The sequence below is a fragment of the Montipora capricornis genome, chromosome 3 (genome assembly GCF_036669925.1).
Source record: "Montipora capricornis isolate CH-2021 chromosome 3, ASM3666992v2, whole genome shotgun sequence".
Classification (NCBI taxonomy): domain Eukaryota; kingdom Metazoa; phylum Cnidaria; class Anthozoa; order Scleractinia; family Acroporidae; genus Montipora; species Montipora capricornis.
Window position 1 is genome coordinate 22,805,463 of NC_090885.1, and position 14,277 is coordinate 22,819,739.

Consider the following 14,277-nt stretch of genomic DNA (forward strand, 5'->3'; position numbering starts at 1 on the left):
CAGCAATATTAGCGATTAAGATTATCGAGCGAATGGGTTTAGCAATAGTTACAAAGAAATGAGAGCCTCCTTCAACGTCTTCCCTGTTAGTAGGAGGCTTGGAAAATCGAACCTCTTCGTTTTATTAGTTGCAGGTGACATTACAATGTGTAAAGGGAAACATAGGGAACTTCAGGAAAAAATCCACCACGTGTCGAGATCATGTAGGATGGTATAACATTGGTCAGTATTTGTGTTTCAATAAGAATACGAGTACCCAGAATACTATAAATGGAATCCGGCCCCACAAGGCTACTCTGATCGTCGATTGACTCAAACCCCCAGTGAAGATAACAATCTTTGCCTCATGATTGATATAGGGCTTTTTTTTCACCGGATGTTAAACCGTCCCATCAATTTTCGTACACTGTGCTTTCGAATTTCTAGTTCGAAAAAAACATGGAACTGATATTTTGAAAAGTGTATCAAAGGAGGGCCATATGACGTCATAATTTTTTTAAAAGTCCATGCTACAAATTTCGTGTTAGAATTTTTTCATGTAGGCTCGATTGACCAGCCGTTTTGTACCCCCTGGTTCCTCCGCGCACACCACAGCTGGATCACTGGTCCAGCCAATTGTATTTTCCACCAATCAGAAAGTCGCCTGCCTGCCAAGTACAAAATACAATTGGCTAAATACAAAATACAATTGCGTTCGATGGGAGGAGGATGTTAATCCTAGTCCCAAAACGACTGGAAATCGAGCCTATTTCTCTTACTGTTGCGTTAAAAATATGTGAAAAACACAGTTAACTCGTGATTTACCAAATACGGTTGTGAGTCAAACACGAGACAAAAAAAAAATGTTAAATAGAACACACTAGGCAAAATAGTATAACTGTAGAGTGAAAGGCACTCGAGAAATGACAATTTGCAGGGTTCCATAGCAACACTTTGGTGGTTAAGATTCTCCCCTCTTAAAATGAAACGGCCAACGTGAGAAAAAGAGGTTTCAAATTGAGATGATCGTCCAAAACAAAAAGCCATCAAAAGACCTCTTCAGTACGATTGTTTTGTTGTTCAGAGATTCGAAAATATTGCGTCACTCACTTTGATCTAAGCCTACAAACTATAACAAATCGTTAAGCCCCTACAATTCGGAATTAATAATCATAGATAACAAGGGGCCGGGTCTTTGTGAAAGAAAAATTAACTTGTGTCATTGGTAAAAAGAACACAACATGTATTAGAACATCAGAAAATGGGGCATACGTTTAATACAAACCCAACATACAACGTTATTATCTATACCGCAAAATTACTCAAGCGTAACAAGACAACTTGGCAACAAGGGAAACGCTTTTTCGTTAACTTGCGATCAGGTTAGTTCTCCGTAGGAGTGAATACAAAAAATGGCAAGAGCCAAGTGAACATAGTCCTGCAGAGTGAAGTATGGTTTCACGACAAAGCAGACTGTTTACCATTGTGAGGAATCCGGCTGTCCTTTCAATGCAATCACAAGTAATTGCTTGCAGTTAAATGCCCAGTGATATGCTCATTAATCAATTAATTAATTAATTAACACTTTCACTTTCATTGTAAATATTTAACAACTTTAACCAAAATGTTACGTTGTAACTAAAATGCTAACGACACTTGATAATTGAAGCATAAATACAAAATATATATGTACGTTTGCAAAAGCACAAACAATGCTTAACTCAAAAGTCACGGATTTTGTGACATCTAATGAGAACAATAAATCTTCATACAAACAAATACTGTTATCTGGAAGATAACCTACATAATATCGTTTTGCCACTTCTCTTTTGCTAACACGTTCGAGAATTCGGCGCGAAATTCCGTGTATTCATCATATGTAGAAGGCAATTCTAAAACGCATCCACACGTATGCGCGATTGGTCGTCTCGCAAATCCGTCCAGTTCAGTAAACTGGACATGAATAGTGGGAACACAAAGGACATCGGCACCGGTAACAAACATCAGGAACGATTTAAGTTGCGTGACATCCATGCCTCTGATGAATTTCTTGAGGTAATCCAGTGCTGAGCGTTGACTATTGCTGCAGGGCATCGCCTCCACCATACCAACCACCTTTTTGGTAGTAGGCTCCAATGACTCGTACTGTTCGTACACTTTTGCAGCTGTTGACCAATCAGTTTTTTGACAGTTCTTTTCCAGAAATACATGCCAACAATCTGCAATGTATTGTGGTCTCTGGATGAGCTCTTTGTGAGCAAGTTCTAAAATTAGGTCTCTCACATTTTCCTTGGTGGGACGCTTTCGGCAGGCGTAACGGTCAAGTAAATCAACGAGATCTTCATCATCAAAAGCACCTTCATCTTCGCTAGCTTTAAACGCTTCACGCACTAGTACTTCATCATCCGGGGGAAGGTAACGGTAGAACGAATTAAGCAAAGTTTCCTCGCAAACTTCCTTCTCCCCGAACAGGACACTGATAATAAATGCTGGGCTTAACATGATGGGGAAGTATCCCAGGTCCAACTTTCCTTTTGCTATGATACGCCCTATAGATGTCCATTCATCACATTGAAAATCGTGCCTTAAGGTGGGCACCCTTTCTCTTTCACCCATCGTACAAGTAAGGTAGAACTGCTGCCAGAAACATGCAAGGGCGTCACGATAGATTCCTTTTTCGTCTTCTCCCATCTCATCATTCCCGCGTGCGTCAACCATGACAACCTTTATGCTGCAGTTCATGATTTCATCGCAGGTAAATGCTTGTATCATGTCTTGTAAGACTTGTTCCCGTCGTATCCTCAATGTCCTAATGAAAGAAAAAGCATTAAACACCGTTTAATTATTAACAATGTAATTTCCTCTGTTTCCTTCCCTGAGCAGAATTCAAACAGTTTTTAAACGTGGCCTACGGTTGTCGCCCTTATCCAAGAACATTAAAAACTTTAACCATTTGCGGATGTAATAGCACTTTCTTCTCAGCCGGTCAGTTTTGGGTGACAAGAGGATTGAACCCACACCTACAATAATACTGCTACTACTACTACTGCTGTTGCTGGTTACCACCACCACAAATACCACCACCACTACCACTACCCCTACCACTACTACTACTACAGTAACTACTAATACTACTACTGATGATGATAATAATAATAATAATAATAATAATAATAATAATAATAATAATTTTATTAACAATAATGAAATTCGTAATCATATGATCAAAAATGTGCTTTAAACGCATAAAATTAAAATGTTAATGTCAACAACTTAACTGGTTTGAGATAACCAGGCGGTGGTTGATCAATTTGGTAAAAGGAATTTTGTATGATTGCAGGCTAAAAAAGTGATGAAGTTGAGGGGATGTGTGCTAGGGACTTATAATAAGTGGGAGGGCGGGGGGGGTTAATTATCGCAACTGCATTGGACAAATTTTGCTTGCATGTTATGTCTCAAACAGAAAAACTTAAAAGAAATACAGGTTTTTACCTCTCCGTCGCATTTGTAACCACAGAATCTGTCCGACCGAAATCAGGTGGAGGTGGATCTTTGCCATTATCATCACCAAAATCGGGACCACTTCCACTTCCAAACTCAGATCCCTCATCACTTCCACTACTTGTACCAGCTGGTGTTTGCATACTTCCACTGTCATGTACTGTGTCCTGATCGTTTCCACCTGCATCAGTTGATCCCTGGTCATTAATTTTTCATCTGCTGGCTGGTAATGGTTCAAGATACTTTCATCGCTCGATCTGCTGAAGGGTGAGTTACCTCCTGTAGGTGCTAGACTCTGGGTAAAATAAAAATAGCAGTAATGTTTGTTATTTGGCTTTGAACGTGTTGGTGGACATATATTTCCTGCATATCAATACAAATGAGTATGTGAACGACCAACATTAAGGCAGGTTTTGGAATGCCATGCCTCTTCCTCGATCCTACTTTTGATAATAAGCACCAGTACCTCTTCTCCTATCATTGTTGCAAGGTACTCCTGGCGAAAGCGACGACCTCTGCTAACAGAAGAACCTCCCTTCCTACGATTTTTCTGCAAGTTATGCATTGAAATGATCAAATCATTAATTAAAATATTAATTTAATTGCAGTGTGCAAGGTACATACCAAGAAATGGTAACAAACCTTAGTGAAAGTGTCTATTCAGCCTATAGAGTTCCTCTGCTTTTTTGGCTTCGACGTGGACAAAACAGCATTAACTTTTCAAATCAAATTTTAAAAGGCTTATGCAAAATTAATGTGCTGTTCTGTACTTATATAATAACAATTTATTCGATCGTAATAACAACAACAATAATAATAATAATAATAATAATGATGATGATAATGATAATGATAATAATAATATTAATAATAATATTAAAACTATTAAATATGATAATAACAAGTCAGGAGGCTTCACTCACCATATTGGCTTCCTTAGATACCCTAAAAATAAACGAATAAAAATTGATAAAAACTTATAATGACAAATTATATTTATTACAAAGATAATAACTGGAAAAAGGACAAAACAACCACAGCAGGTGGAACTGATCAGAAATAACAGAAGCCACTGTACTTCACAAACGAATAGTGTATCCTTTGCATGGGAGCATTGTAAATGTCTCAAGGGTTGAAAAGAAGACAACATGAAAATTATGAATTCTTTAATCAAATTCCTAATGCAATTAAATATGTACTTTGGCAATTGAAAACAATACAATTTATACTGCAAATCCTGGCTTTGTGAAATTAGTATATGACCCAATCATTATTACAGTTATATTTTGACTCAATATTCATGTAAGGTTTTTCCTATGCATTAGTGTAACACAAAAAAAATTATAAATGGGTAGCTTTGGCTTTTACAACAAAAATTACTCTGTAGGATAACCCAGAATCTTTCCAGTAGTCAAAGATTTTACTGTAAAAGGTATGAACTGTAAAGTCATCCTTTTCCCATGTTCATGCATCACGTACAATGTACCTGTTCACAATTCTGCTTTGGTATTTTCAGAACGTTTGGATTTTCATCTAAAAACACTATTTTAATTGAGGAATATGACAATAGTTCTTGACCTGGCCCCAGTTGATCGAAGGGTGGATAGCACTGTCAACTGGATAACTCAATTGGTTATGCTAGTGTTTATCCAATGGATAGCGATTTACCCGGTGGATACTGTCATGCACTGAGAAAATAATACAATAACTCTCAGGAATTAAAAAAAAAATTCACTAAAAGTAATTGTAACAACATTTATTCATTTATTTTATTAATTTAATTATTTACTTTTTCATTTACTTATTTGAGACTGTAACCACTGATTGTAAGATTGCACATTGCAATTCATTAGCACCATAAAATTATTATTGGATACATGTGCAGCAAAGTTCTCAATCTGATTTGAAGTAAGCGTGTGCCGAACGTTAAGTAGGCTGCTGAGCCATAAAAATTTGAAATTTGTGCGGGGGCTGTTCCCCCGGAAACTTTTGAAATATTGAGTTTCCAGCCTTTTGGGCATCAAATTGAAAATTATTTACCATTATTTTTCATACAGCTTCAGCTTGTTTGAAAAATCGTATTGGAAAAAAAAAAATTGAAACAGACTGTGTAGGCCTGGAACTGAATTATTTCACTGTGAAGGGCTGGGCTCAAGTGAATGTCGCATACCTGGATGTTTACGTCATTGAAAACATGGCAGTTGTCACATATAGAAGCACCAGCAACTTAGTTGGTTTTCTTTGTTTTTGACCATATTATACAAAGTACGACAAGAGAAAAACAAAGAGAAAAACAAACATAATGTAAACTAAGCGTCGATCAATCGCTGGGTGCCGCCTTCTATTGAGAACCCTGTGTGCAGTACACTGGTCAATAATTAAACTGAGAAATGGAGAAACTGACAAAATTTGAACATTTTAAATCATTATAAATAATATGCAAATGCCAGGTTCAGTTACATGTGCGTGTACATGTACTGTAGCACACACAAACACATACATGTAGTTTGTGATACAAAAACAAAAATTTGAGGTGTAAAATGGCTCACTTAAATGGCACTTACCGGGTTGCACACTGTTGGGAATATCCAGGTGACTTACCCACCAATGGAACAGTTTGAATCTGCTTAAATTGCAAGTGACATACTGGGCATTTGATAAAACCATTACCAGCTGTCTGAAAAGTACAAAATGATTGTGGTTAAGTTCATTTGTAGTGTATTCAATTTTGGTATAAACTACAGTTGTAACTGCTTTTAATGCAATTGAAAATATAAATTATGCAGTGTCACACTGAGATCTCCATTTAATACAACAAGAAAAAAAGAGTATGTGGAATATTCAGTCCATTTCATTAAAAATTATTTGAAAATACCTTCAGCCATTCCCCCAAACAAGATGCGTGGTAAGTGCAATGACATCCTACAGGGTGTGCTGACTCATCATCCAATGTCACATCCATTAAGCATATTGCACACTGATGGAGACAAATGTCAGGTTGGATGAGGATTGTTCTGTACTCAACTACACTACCAAAACTGAAAGGGTACGGGGTGGCTTCACAAATTATAACACCAAGGTATAATGGGAGTAATTAAAAAGTGTGCAAACAGGAAAAAATATGTGGGTTTATTTATGCACGTAACAGGCAACTCAATAATTTTTGTATATCTACATGTACATGTAACTGTATTTCAGTATGAATACATGTAATGCATTACAATATACTTTACAGTAAATGCAATGGGCCATTAGCAGAAAAACATAAGATCTTCTACTGCCTTTGAAATTTTCTTCATGTACTGTACCTTAAATACAAACATCTTTGGTTACATTTTGTATGCTAAGTTCTCAGATACATTGTAGGGCATTGCTGCCCTTACATGTATATCTTTCCTCAAACCACAGTTCACTAGACAAGCCAAATATAAGAAAACAGTCGTCCAAAATTCTTAACCTCAGTGGACTGATGGTAAAAACTGCAAACAGAGTTGACACAACATACACCCTAGTTGGGGAAATCATCAACTGCACATAAAATTAATTACATGCTCCAATTTAAAAAATAACATGACACCTCACCTGTAACAACTTCTTTTGCTCAGAAGAAGGGAAGTTCCTAAAAAAAGCCATTTCCTAGTTAAGTAAAAGATGTTCACAGCTAACATAATAATCATCAACACCATCATCATCTGCTGAATTATGATACAGACTGTAATAATTCCTACAGTATAACACACAATCAATGATTGGACTTTGCATTTCATTCTTTGAGTGGAGGTTAAAAAGATCTATATTTGAAAAGTCTATTTGCACTGGCCAATAATAAGGTTCCTTTAACACTAAGAACTGTTCAGGATGAACAAGGCATTAGCAGTACTGTTGTTCTTAGACTAATAAGATCCGTGAGTGAAAAGGATCTATTACTAAACTGCACAAAGGAAGTTATGAAAATAAAAAAAAAACCTGTATAATTACCTAATGTCAACCACAGTATCATCCAGATCCCAACTGTCACATGCTAAGCCATATCCTTTGAATACTATTTCATCCCCTGAATCATCTTGCTGGGGAGTTGAACTGAAAGCAGGCCTAAACACATGGCCACTGTGCCCTGAAGATGAACTGAAAACAGACTTTTCAAGAAACCAATCGTCATCTACCTTTGGGACACAACTGACTTCTGCTTGATCCCTCTGCTTTGACATTAGATAAATTCTGGGTCTTGTTAATTTGTTGGTGGCAATGTAATTGTTTAATGTGAAACTTTCCTCAATAGCTTCACATTTAAAGTTGCCCAAATGGAATTCCATTTCTGTAGCTTGTCCTCGAGAACTTTCCCCATTTGGAAAAAAGAGGTCAGTGAGAGTACTGATCATTTCAGAGTAGCCGATGTCACAAGATAAAGCCATTTCACGATGACCACCACCTGTTGATTCACGAACCATAACATAACGTTTGGTTTCTGGGTTAAAATGCTGCCATGCCAGCCTTACTTTTCTCATCTTGACCTTAGTTGCTGGCAATGCCTCACTAGTCACTTTGGACTTTTTTCCGGTTGTGCTGGAGTCGGTGCCACTTCTCTTTTTTCTGCCCAACAGTTTTTCAACAAGTAACATTTTCCTTTTTTCCCTTGTTTCTTCCACTGACTGATGAGACTCAGCAAAGGCCTGCAGTGCTAAAATATCTCCTTTTGCCACAATTCCCATGTCTTTCAAAAAATCATCAGATGCCAATAAAATTGCTCTTTTATCCATCTAAGGAGAAGGCAAATAGACAGTCTTTTGAGACACATGGCTTGTGTGTTTTTATCAATTTTTCTAGATTGTAGCCTGAGTGTTTCATGTATGCAGTTTTAAAATAGGTGAAGTAGTAAAAAAAAAGTTTTAGAATATTTCTCATATATACATGTACGTCATAATAATTATTATTGTTATATAAAGGTTTGAAAGCTATGAAAATAAACAATTTAGTGCTCTTATTGCATTTCATTAAAATCCGGTCACTTATTGGAACTGCCTTTCAAAGGCCCTGAATGAGTATGAATCATATGATAAAATATATTTGCCTTTAGACATACTTTAATACTGAACTATGTAGGGATACTCCTAAAACAATGTGCACCATATTAAGATCGAGTTAAAAACTAAATAAAAAGATAAATGAAAAATATAGAAATAATTATGGATGAAAAAGAAAATTGTTTACATGCCTTCGATCCTAAAATAGATATAGATCTACATTATAAAATTACTATTTACGAGATTTTAACTACAATTATATTAAAATTTAAGAATTAAATACAGTGAATTAAATTTAAATTTTAACAAATCAAAACATCATAATGACCTAGTAGTTGGCATTTATACAACTGGATATGTACCACTGGTGAAGGAAAAATATCATTAGTTACATTGATGAAACAAAACATTTATCACCAACATATTCATCTGATAACCAATATAACCTGGCCACTACCATTTGGCCAAACATGAATTGAATTCCTTCTATCCTTCTCCAGATAGCATCGGTTTGTATGGTTCCCATAAGTATCTTAAAATCACTTACGATGTATCATGTAACAATGACAGTGACAAGGGGTCGCCAAGAGTTAAACAGGTACAGACACAATTGCAAGGCAAAGAAAGCACTTATTAAATTATCAATGTGTGTTAAGGACAGTACATACTATTGCTATTGCACATACGTTCTATGCATCTCGAGATACTTGGATTTCCTATCGATGATGCTTACTAATACAGGCATATTTTTGCCTGGTTTAAAATTATGCAGAGAAAGTAGATCTTAGTAAGTACTATTGGTACCCAATAGAGATAAATAAGCTTCAATTTGAGAAAAAATGCTATACATTGCTTTGCATTTTAAAGCTGTTTAAAAATATTATTCATCACTTATCTTTGAATAATTGCGTGGTTTGCCCCAATTTTCTTTTTGGATTTCAATAGATCTTATTCATAAATGGAGGTCAATTTATGATTCTTTTGTCCAAGTGCAAATTAGCCTACCAAGCCTCAATACCATAATTATAGTGAATTGAAAGGAATTCTTGCTCTAAAATGAGGCTTGGTAGGCTAATTTGCACTTGGACAAAACAATTATGTGACCGCCATTTATGAATAAGGTCTATAACACTTGTCAATATTTAAATTACCTGCAGGATCATTAACAGGGGCAAAAATACCTTTGAATTAGTAGGCACTGTCCTTAAAAGAATAAGCGCGGATTAACAACACTCGATTGCAAATTACTCACCTTTTCACTTTTAAGTTGAAGAAGAATACTCTCTTCAACACCCCTCTCTCTTAAAAAATGACAAACCTGAAATTGTATCAAAGAAATGGTTTCACTTTTGCCTGGTATTTTATCGGATTTTCGATTGAATGGCACGAGAAGAATCCTGAATATCTCAGCATTACTTGGAATTAACTCGGTTTGGAAGCATCGCCATGTGAATTTTCAGGTGGAATTGAATAGCCAAGATTCGCCATCCACACCCACGACAAAAATACGATAATTGAAGTAAGTTTACAGTAGTTCTACAAACATAAATACCCTTTATTTTTGTGGGGTCGTTACGTAGGTCGTTACGTACGTGGTTCCAGTAATGAATGGTCTCAGAGAATCTTTTATAACACGTCATAGAGACAGAAAATCGACACGATCCATCAGTTCATGTAGTCGCTACAACTAGTGACCACAGTGTCCGCATAGTTTCACAAATGACCAGTTGTAAATAGAGCGAGTTGAGAACGAGCAACAATGATACCTTCTTTTCATACACTAGACGATCGCAGGATCATTCAGTTGCCAACTGATTTAAAACTCATTGAGCCGTTTTCCTAACCATATTTGGGCAAGATTCTAAGACGTACAGATCTTTACATAGAGTCTTAATCAATTATACCTAAAAAATAACGTATACACGATTGGAGAACAAGTTTATATACTGGAAACCGCCACTCACCTCCTCGGTGTTCGCCATGTTGAGAGTAAAGTGAAGCACGTGATGCGCATGACGCGCAAAAATACTGCGCAGTGGTCCAAGTGTCAATTGCCAGTTATAAGTGTCAATTGCCAGTTATAAGTGTCAATTGCTACTTATAAGTGTCAATTGCTACTTATAAGTGTCAATTGCCAGTTATAAGTGTCAATTGCCAGTTATAAGTGTCAATTGCTACTTATAAGTGTCAATTTCTACTTATAAGTGTCAATTGCTACTTATAAGTGTCAATTGCCAGTTATAAGTGTCAATTGCCAGTTATAAGTGTCAATTGCCAGTTATAAGTGTCAATTGCTAGTTATAAGTGTCAATTGCTACTTATAAGTGTCAATTGACAGTTATAAGTGTCAATTGCTACTTATAAGTGTCAATTGCTAGTTATAAGTGTCAATTGCTACTTATAAGTGTCAATTGCTAGTTATAAGTGTCAATTGCTAGTTATAAGTGTGAATTGCCAGTTACTATTGTTGACAGTTAGAAGTGTCAATTGTCAGTTATAAGTGTCAATTGACAGTTACTAAGTGTCATTATGAAATTTTTTTTCTGAACTATTGATGGCCCTTACAAGCCACCGTAGAATTCAGCAGAAAATAAATGAAACTCACAAAATTTGGCATCCTAGTGACAAAAAAACTACTTATCTGTTCCCTTCAATAAGAGATAGCAATATTTCCAGGGGGTGTACGAAAATTTTGGAAATTCCGGAGGGGAGGGGGGGGTAACTTTTGGGGCCCATTTTGGAAAATCCAGAGGGGAGGGGGGGTTATACGGCAAATCCCTTCCGTGGGGGGGGTATGGATATTTTCTGGAACCACACAATTTGACTTAACTCATCATCAGATAGTAAAAAAAACTCGAGATCAGTCGTCTTGATGTCCTTTTTTGGACCATTATCAGGAATATGGTCTGAGGGAACTCGGTCAAAAACCAAAGAACTTGCCACTGCATGTTCAGACACATTTTGGTGCTCTTCGCGCATGTCATGAGCCTTTATTTCCCTGTCAATGCTGTCTAAAACAATGGTGAATTTCTTTCCCTTTTTAGTCAATTCAATGGCATGGTCCAAGAAGTGATTTCCAATACTATCCAGGACAGTATATTTCTTGGTTGGATCTAGGCAAACGCCATACCTTTGAAATCTCTTCATAGCCTGAAAATAGTGAGAGGTTTGTTTTTTTGTTGTGTGTGGAAAAGCAGAAAGAAATAATTTGTAACTAATCTGACTGACTGCTGTAAAAAAGAGGGGTGTGTGGGCACACACCCCTATGATATTAAGGTACAACAGTCCTTTCTGACAAAGTTGATGATGAAGGACAAAGTCTAGTTAGTTCATAACAGAAAACATACACAATTGGGACTTACAATTTTGCTTGTACCACCATCACTAAGAAGAATTGTATTTAATCTTTGCAACCTTGACAATTCTGGCACTCTGAGGAACATTGAAATAGAGTACATCAGACAAACTGGTGGCATTTTTTTTTTCATCAGCATCCTTTCCATTAGCATGGGTTATAAGGAACTGCATTGTGGCTGGACATTTGCTTTCTATTTCAACATAGATTTCTTTCCAGGAAAGATCTGATAAGCCTTCATAATTATTCCTTGTTCCTGAGGACAGAGTTTTCAGATCTTCTACACATATTGCTTATCTCTTCATTGACAGTTCTGCAAACAATATCTGTCATGACTTTGAGGCCAGGTGGATCTTTGGCCAGTATTTCCAACTTTTCCTGTATATTACTGAAAGGTATGTTTTCCTTCTGTAGCAGCCGTTAGCGAATATGTGAAGAGAAAACAACAGCGGTATGAATAAAGAATGTTCAAGACAACCAAAAAAATTAATTTGTAAATCATCAGGTATAACTACTGTAGCCTTTTTCTAATTCAGACCTTTTTATGCATTATTTTCAATTGGCAAAGTGTTATTGAGTTATAGGTACACATCTACCATATATTTAGTACTGCTATTCGTACTTAGTGGCTATCGACATAAAAACTCAGATTTACAAATTGGTGGAAAAGGATATAACCAATTTCTTTAATGCATTGAAAACCATCTCACCTACTAAGCAATCTAAAGTAAACGGCAGAGTTTGGATTTTTTTAAAAAGGAACAACTAAACAAAACAGAACCAAATTTGCCGATGGCTCTGTTCGTAGAAGGATTGTAGCCAGCTTTCTATCAACCATGTGCTATCTTTAACCTCCTTAAACGAATGCTATGCGATGGAGTGGTTATTTGGTCTTATATTTACATTGCGTGATGTTTCCGTCTTACTGGTTTTCAGACTATAAATGGAATTTGTCCAACGTACAGTGGTAAGTAAACAACAAAATTTCGAAAGAAATGCGCGATTTACCTGAAACTGGCCTTCATCATATTGAACATTGCCGATTGTAGAGATATCTAATAGGTCCTCCCCAGCATCCTGAAGGTTCACCTCCTTTTCCATTGCGTTTTGCTGCTGAGCTGAGCTGAGCTATGTTCGTCGTAAAGAAGTCTACGACAACTTCCTTTCTCGGACTCTTTCGCGCGCTTCGTCAAGGTGCGAGTCACTGATGGAGATATTTCAGTGCAACGCTTGACTCTCTCAGACGACTTCTGACTTTCTGTAATAAGGGTCTTGAAGGCGACAAAATTTTTTGTCCGTCTTTCGCATGCCCTGCATATCAAGTGAGGTAATAAGTTGTCGTCTTCTTTCAAACTATGACCACAGATATCTTCCGCGGCAACAAGGAGAGCACGATTTCTCTTTACGAAAAGGTTTTTCGACCACAATCTGTCCCCAACCGCTCAACACAGCCGACACGAACTGATATCCACTGACACGGACGATTTACAATTCTTTTTTGGAGTTTGTTTGGAATTACATGTAATAGACGACATCTCCGAAAAACAATAATAGACGACATTTATCGAAAGACAAGGTTTTTCCCGCGCCAAGAGATGTTACAACTCCACTCCCTACTGGGCCCAGTAGTCGGCCCAGTAGTTGGCCCAGTAGTAGTTCACGTGGAGAAAAACTTTAACTGTACTGCCCCTCCCTTCAATCATTTTTCTCGAATCTGCAAAATCTAGTAGACACGTGACCAGCCGCACCCAGGGTACTTTCTCGAGGAAGGAAGAGAGAGGACCCTGGGAACGAGGTTGTTTCACCCCATGAAAGGGGATTTCCCAAACAAATTGAAGCATGATTAAGAAAATAACACAAACAGCGGTGATAAACATTGTATTCCAACGCATTTTTATAAAACGTGACGTTTCGTATGCTAGTCAACACACATTTTCAAAAGTGACCGTTACAATTTTTAAAAACTGATTTTTAATCAAGCTACGATGTCCTAAGAACAAGAGTTTATACGAAATTGAAGCATCCTGATTGGTCAAATTCCTACTAATAAGTATTAAAAAAACGTGACACGTTGAGGACGGAGTAAAAACGTTTTCCCGTGATGTTTTTCTCTGCGTTTTACTTGGACCCGTAATAAATTCTGTTAGATTTCATTTTTTTTTCCGGTGCAGCAAAATGCACAATAGAAAGCACATTGCGGTTTTTTGAATGGGCAATCAACGCAAACCACGCAGTCCAACATCATCGAGACATCGATATCATGACAGCAACAAAGAAAAAAAAAAACTCGACAAACATCATAGACTCCATAGTGGTCCACAGCGAATAAATAGCCTCCCGTTCAGTGCACCATTGCTACGAAGATAAGTTTTTTTATCTGTTGCGTTCTTTTGTTTTTTACTGTGAAACAGTTTGTTTCTT

At 36.9% G+C, this 14,277-nt stretch overlaps 1 protein-coding gene across 1 annotated transcript; it reads right to left on the reverse strand.

Moving 5' to 3' along the window:
* Window positions 1-1,228: 1,228 nt before the first annotated feature.
* Window positions 1,229-10,494, reverse strand: LOC138042575 (uncharacterized). Its single transcript, XM_068888516.1, has 10 exons — window positions 10,466-10,494; window positions 9,754-9,819; window positions 7,459-8,237; window positions 7,063-7,099; window positions 6,356-6,457; window positions 6,045-6,157; window positions 4,404-4,425; window positions 3,947-4,030; window positions 3,472-3,775; window positions 1,229-2,788 (listed from the first exon to the last, which is right to left on the reverse strand). The coding sequence occupies exons 1-10, from the start codon at window positions 10,481-10,483 to the stop codon at window positions 2,781-2,783; spliced, it is 1,533 nt and encodes a 510-aa protein (XP_068744617.1). The 5' UTR covers window positions 10,484-10,494; the 3' UTR covers window positions 1,229-2,780.
* Between the last annotated feature and the right edge of the window lie 3,783 nt (window positions 10,495-14,277).

What these genes read in the sequence shown, in the direction of transcription:
- LOC138042575 (XM_068888516.1), bottom strand. An exon ending in GTTTGGGGGAATGGCTGAAG is followed by an intron (nt 6,158 to 6,355) that starts GTATTTTCAAAT and finishes TGTACTTTTCAG; the next exon opens with ACAGCTGGTAATGGTTTTAT. An exon ending in TCCCAACAGTGTGCAACCCG is followed by an intron (nt 4,426 to 6,044) that starts GTAAGTGCCATT and finishes GTTTATTTTTAG; the next exon opens with GGTATCTAAGGAAGCCAATA.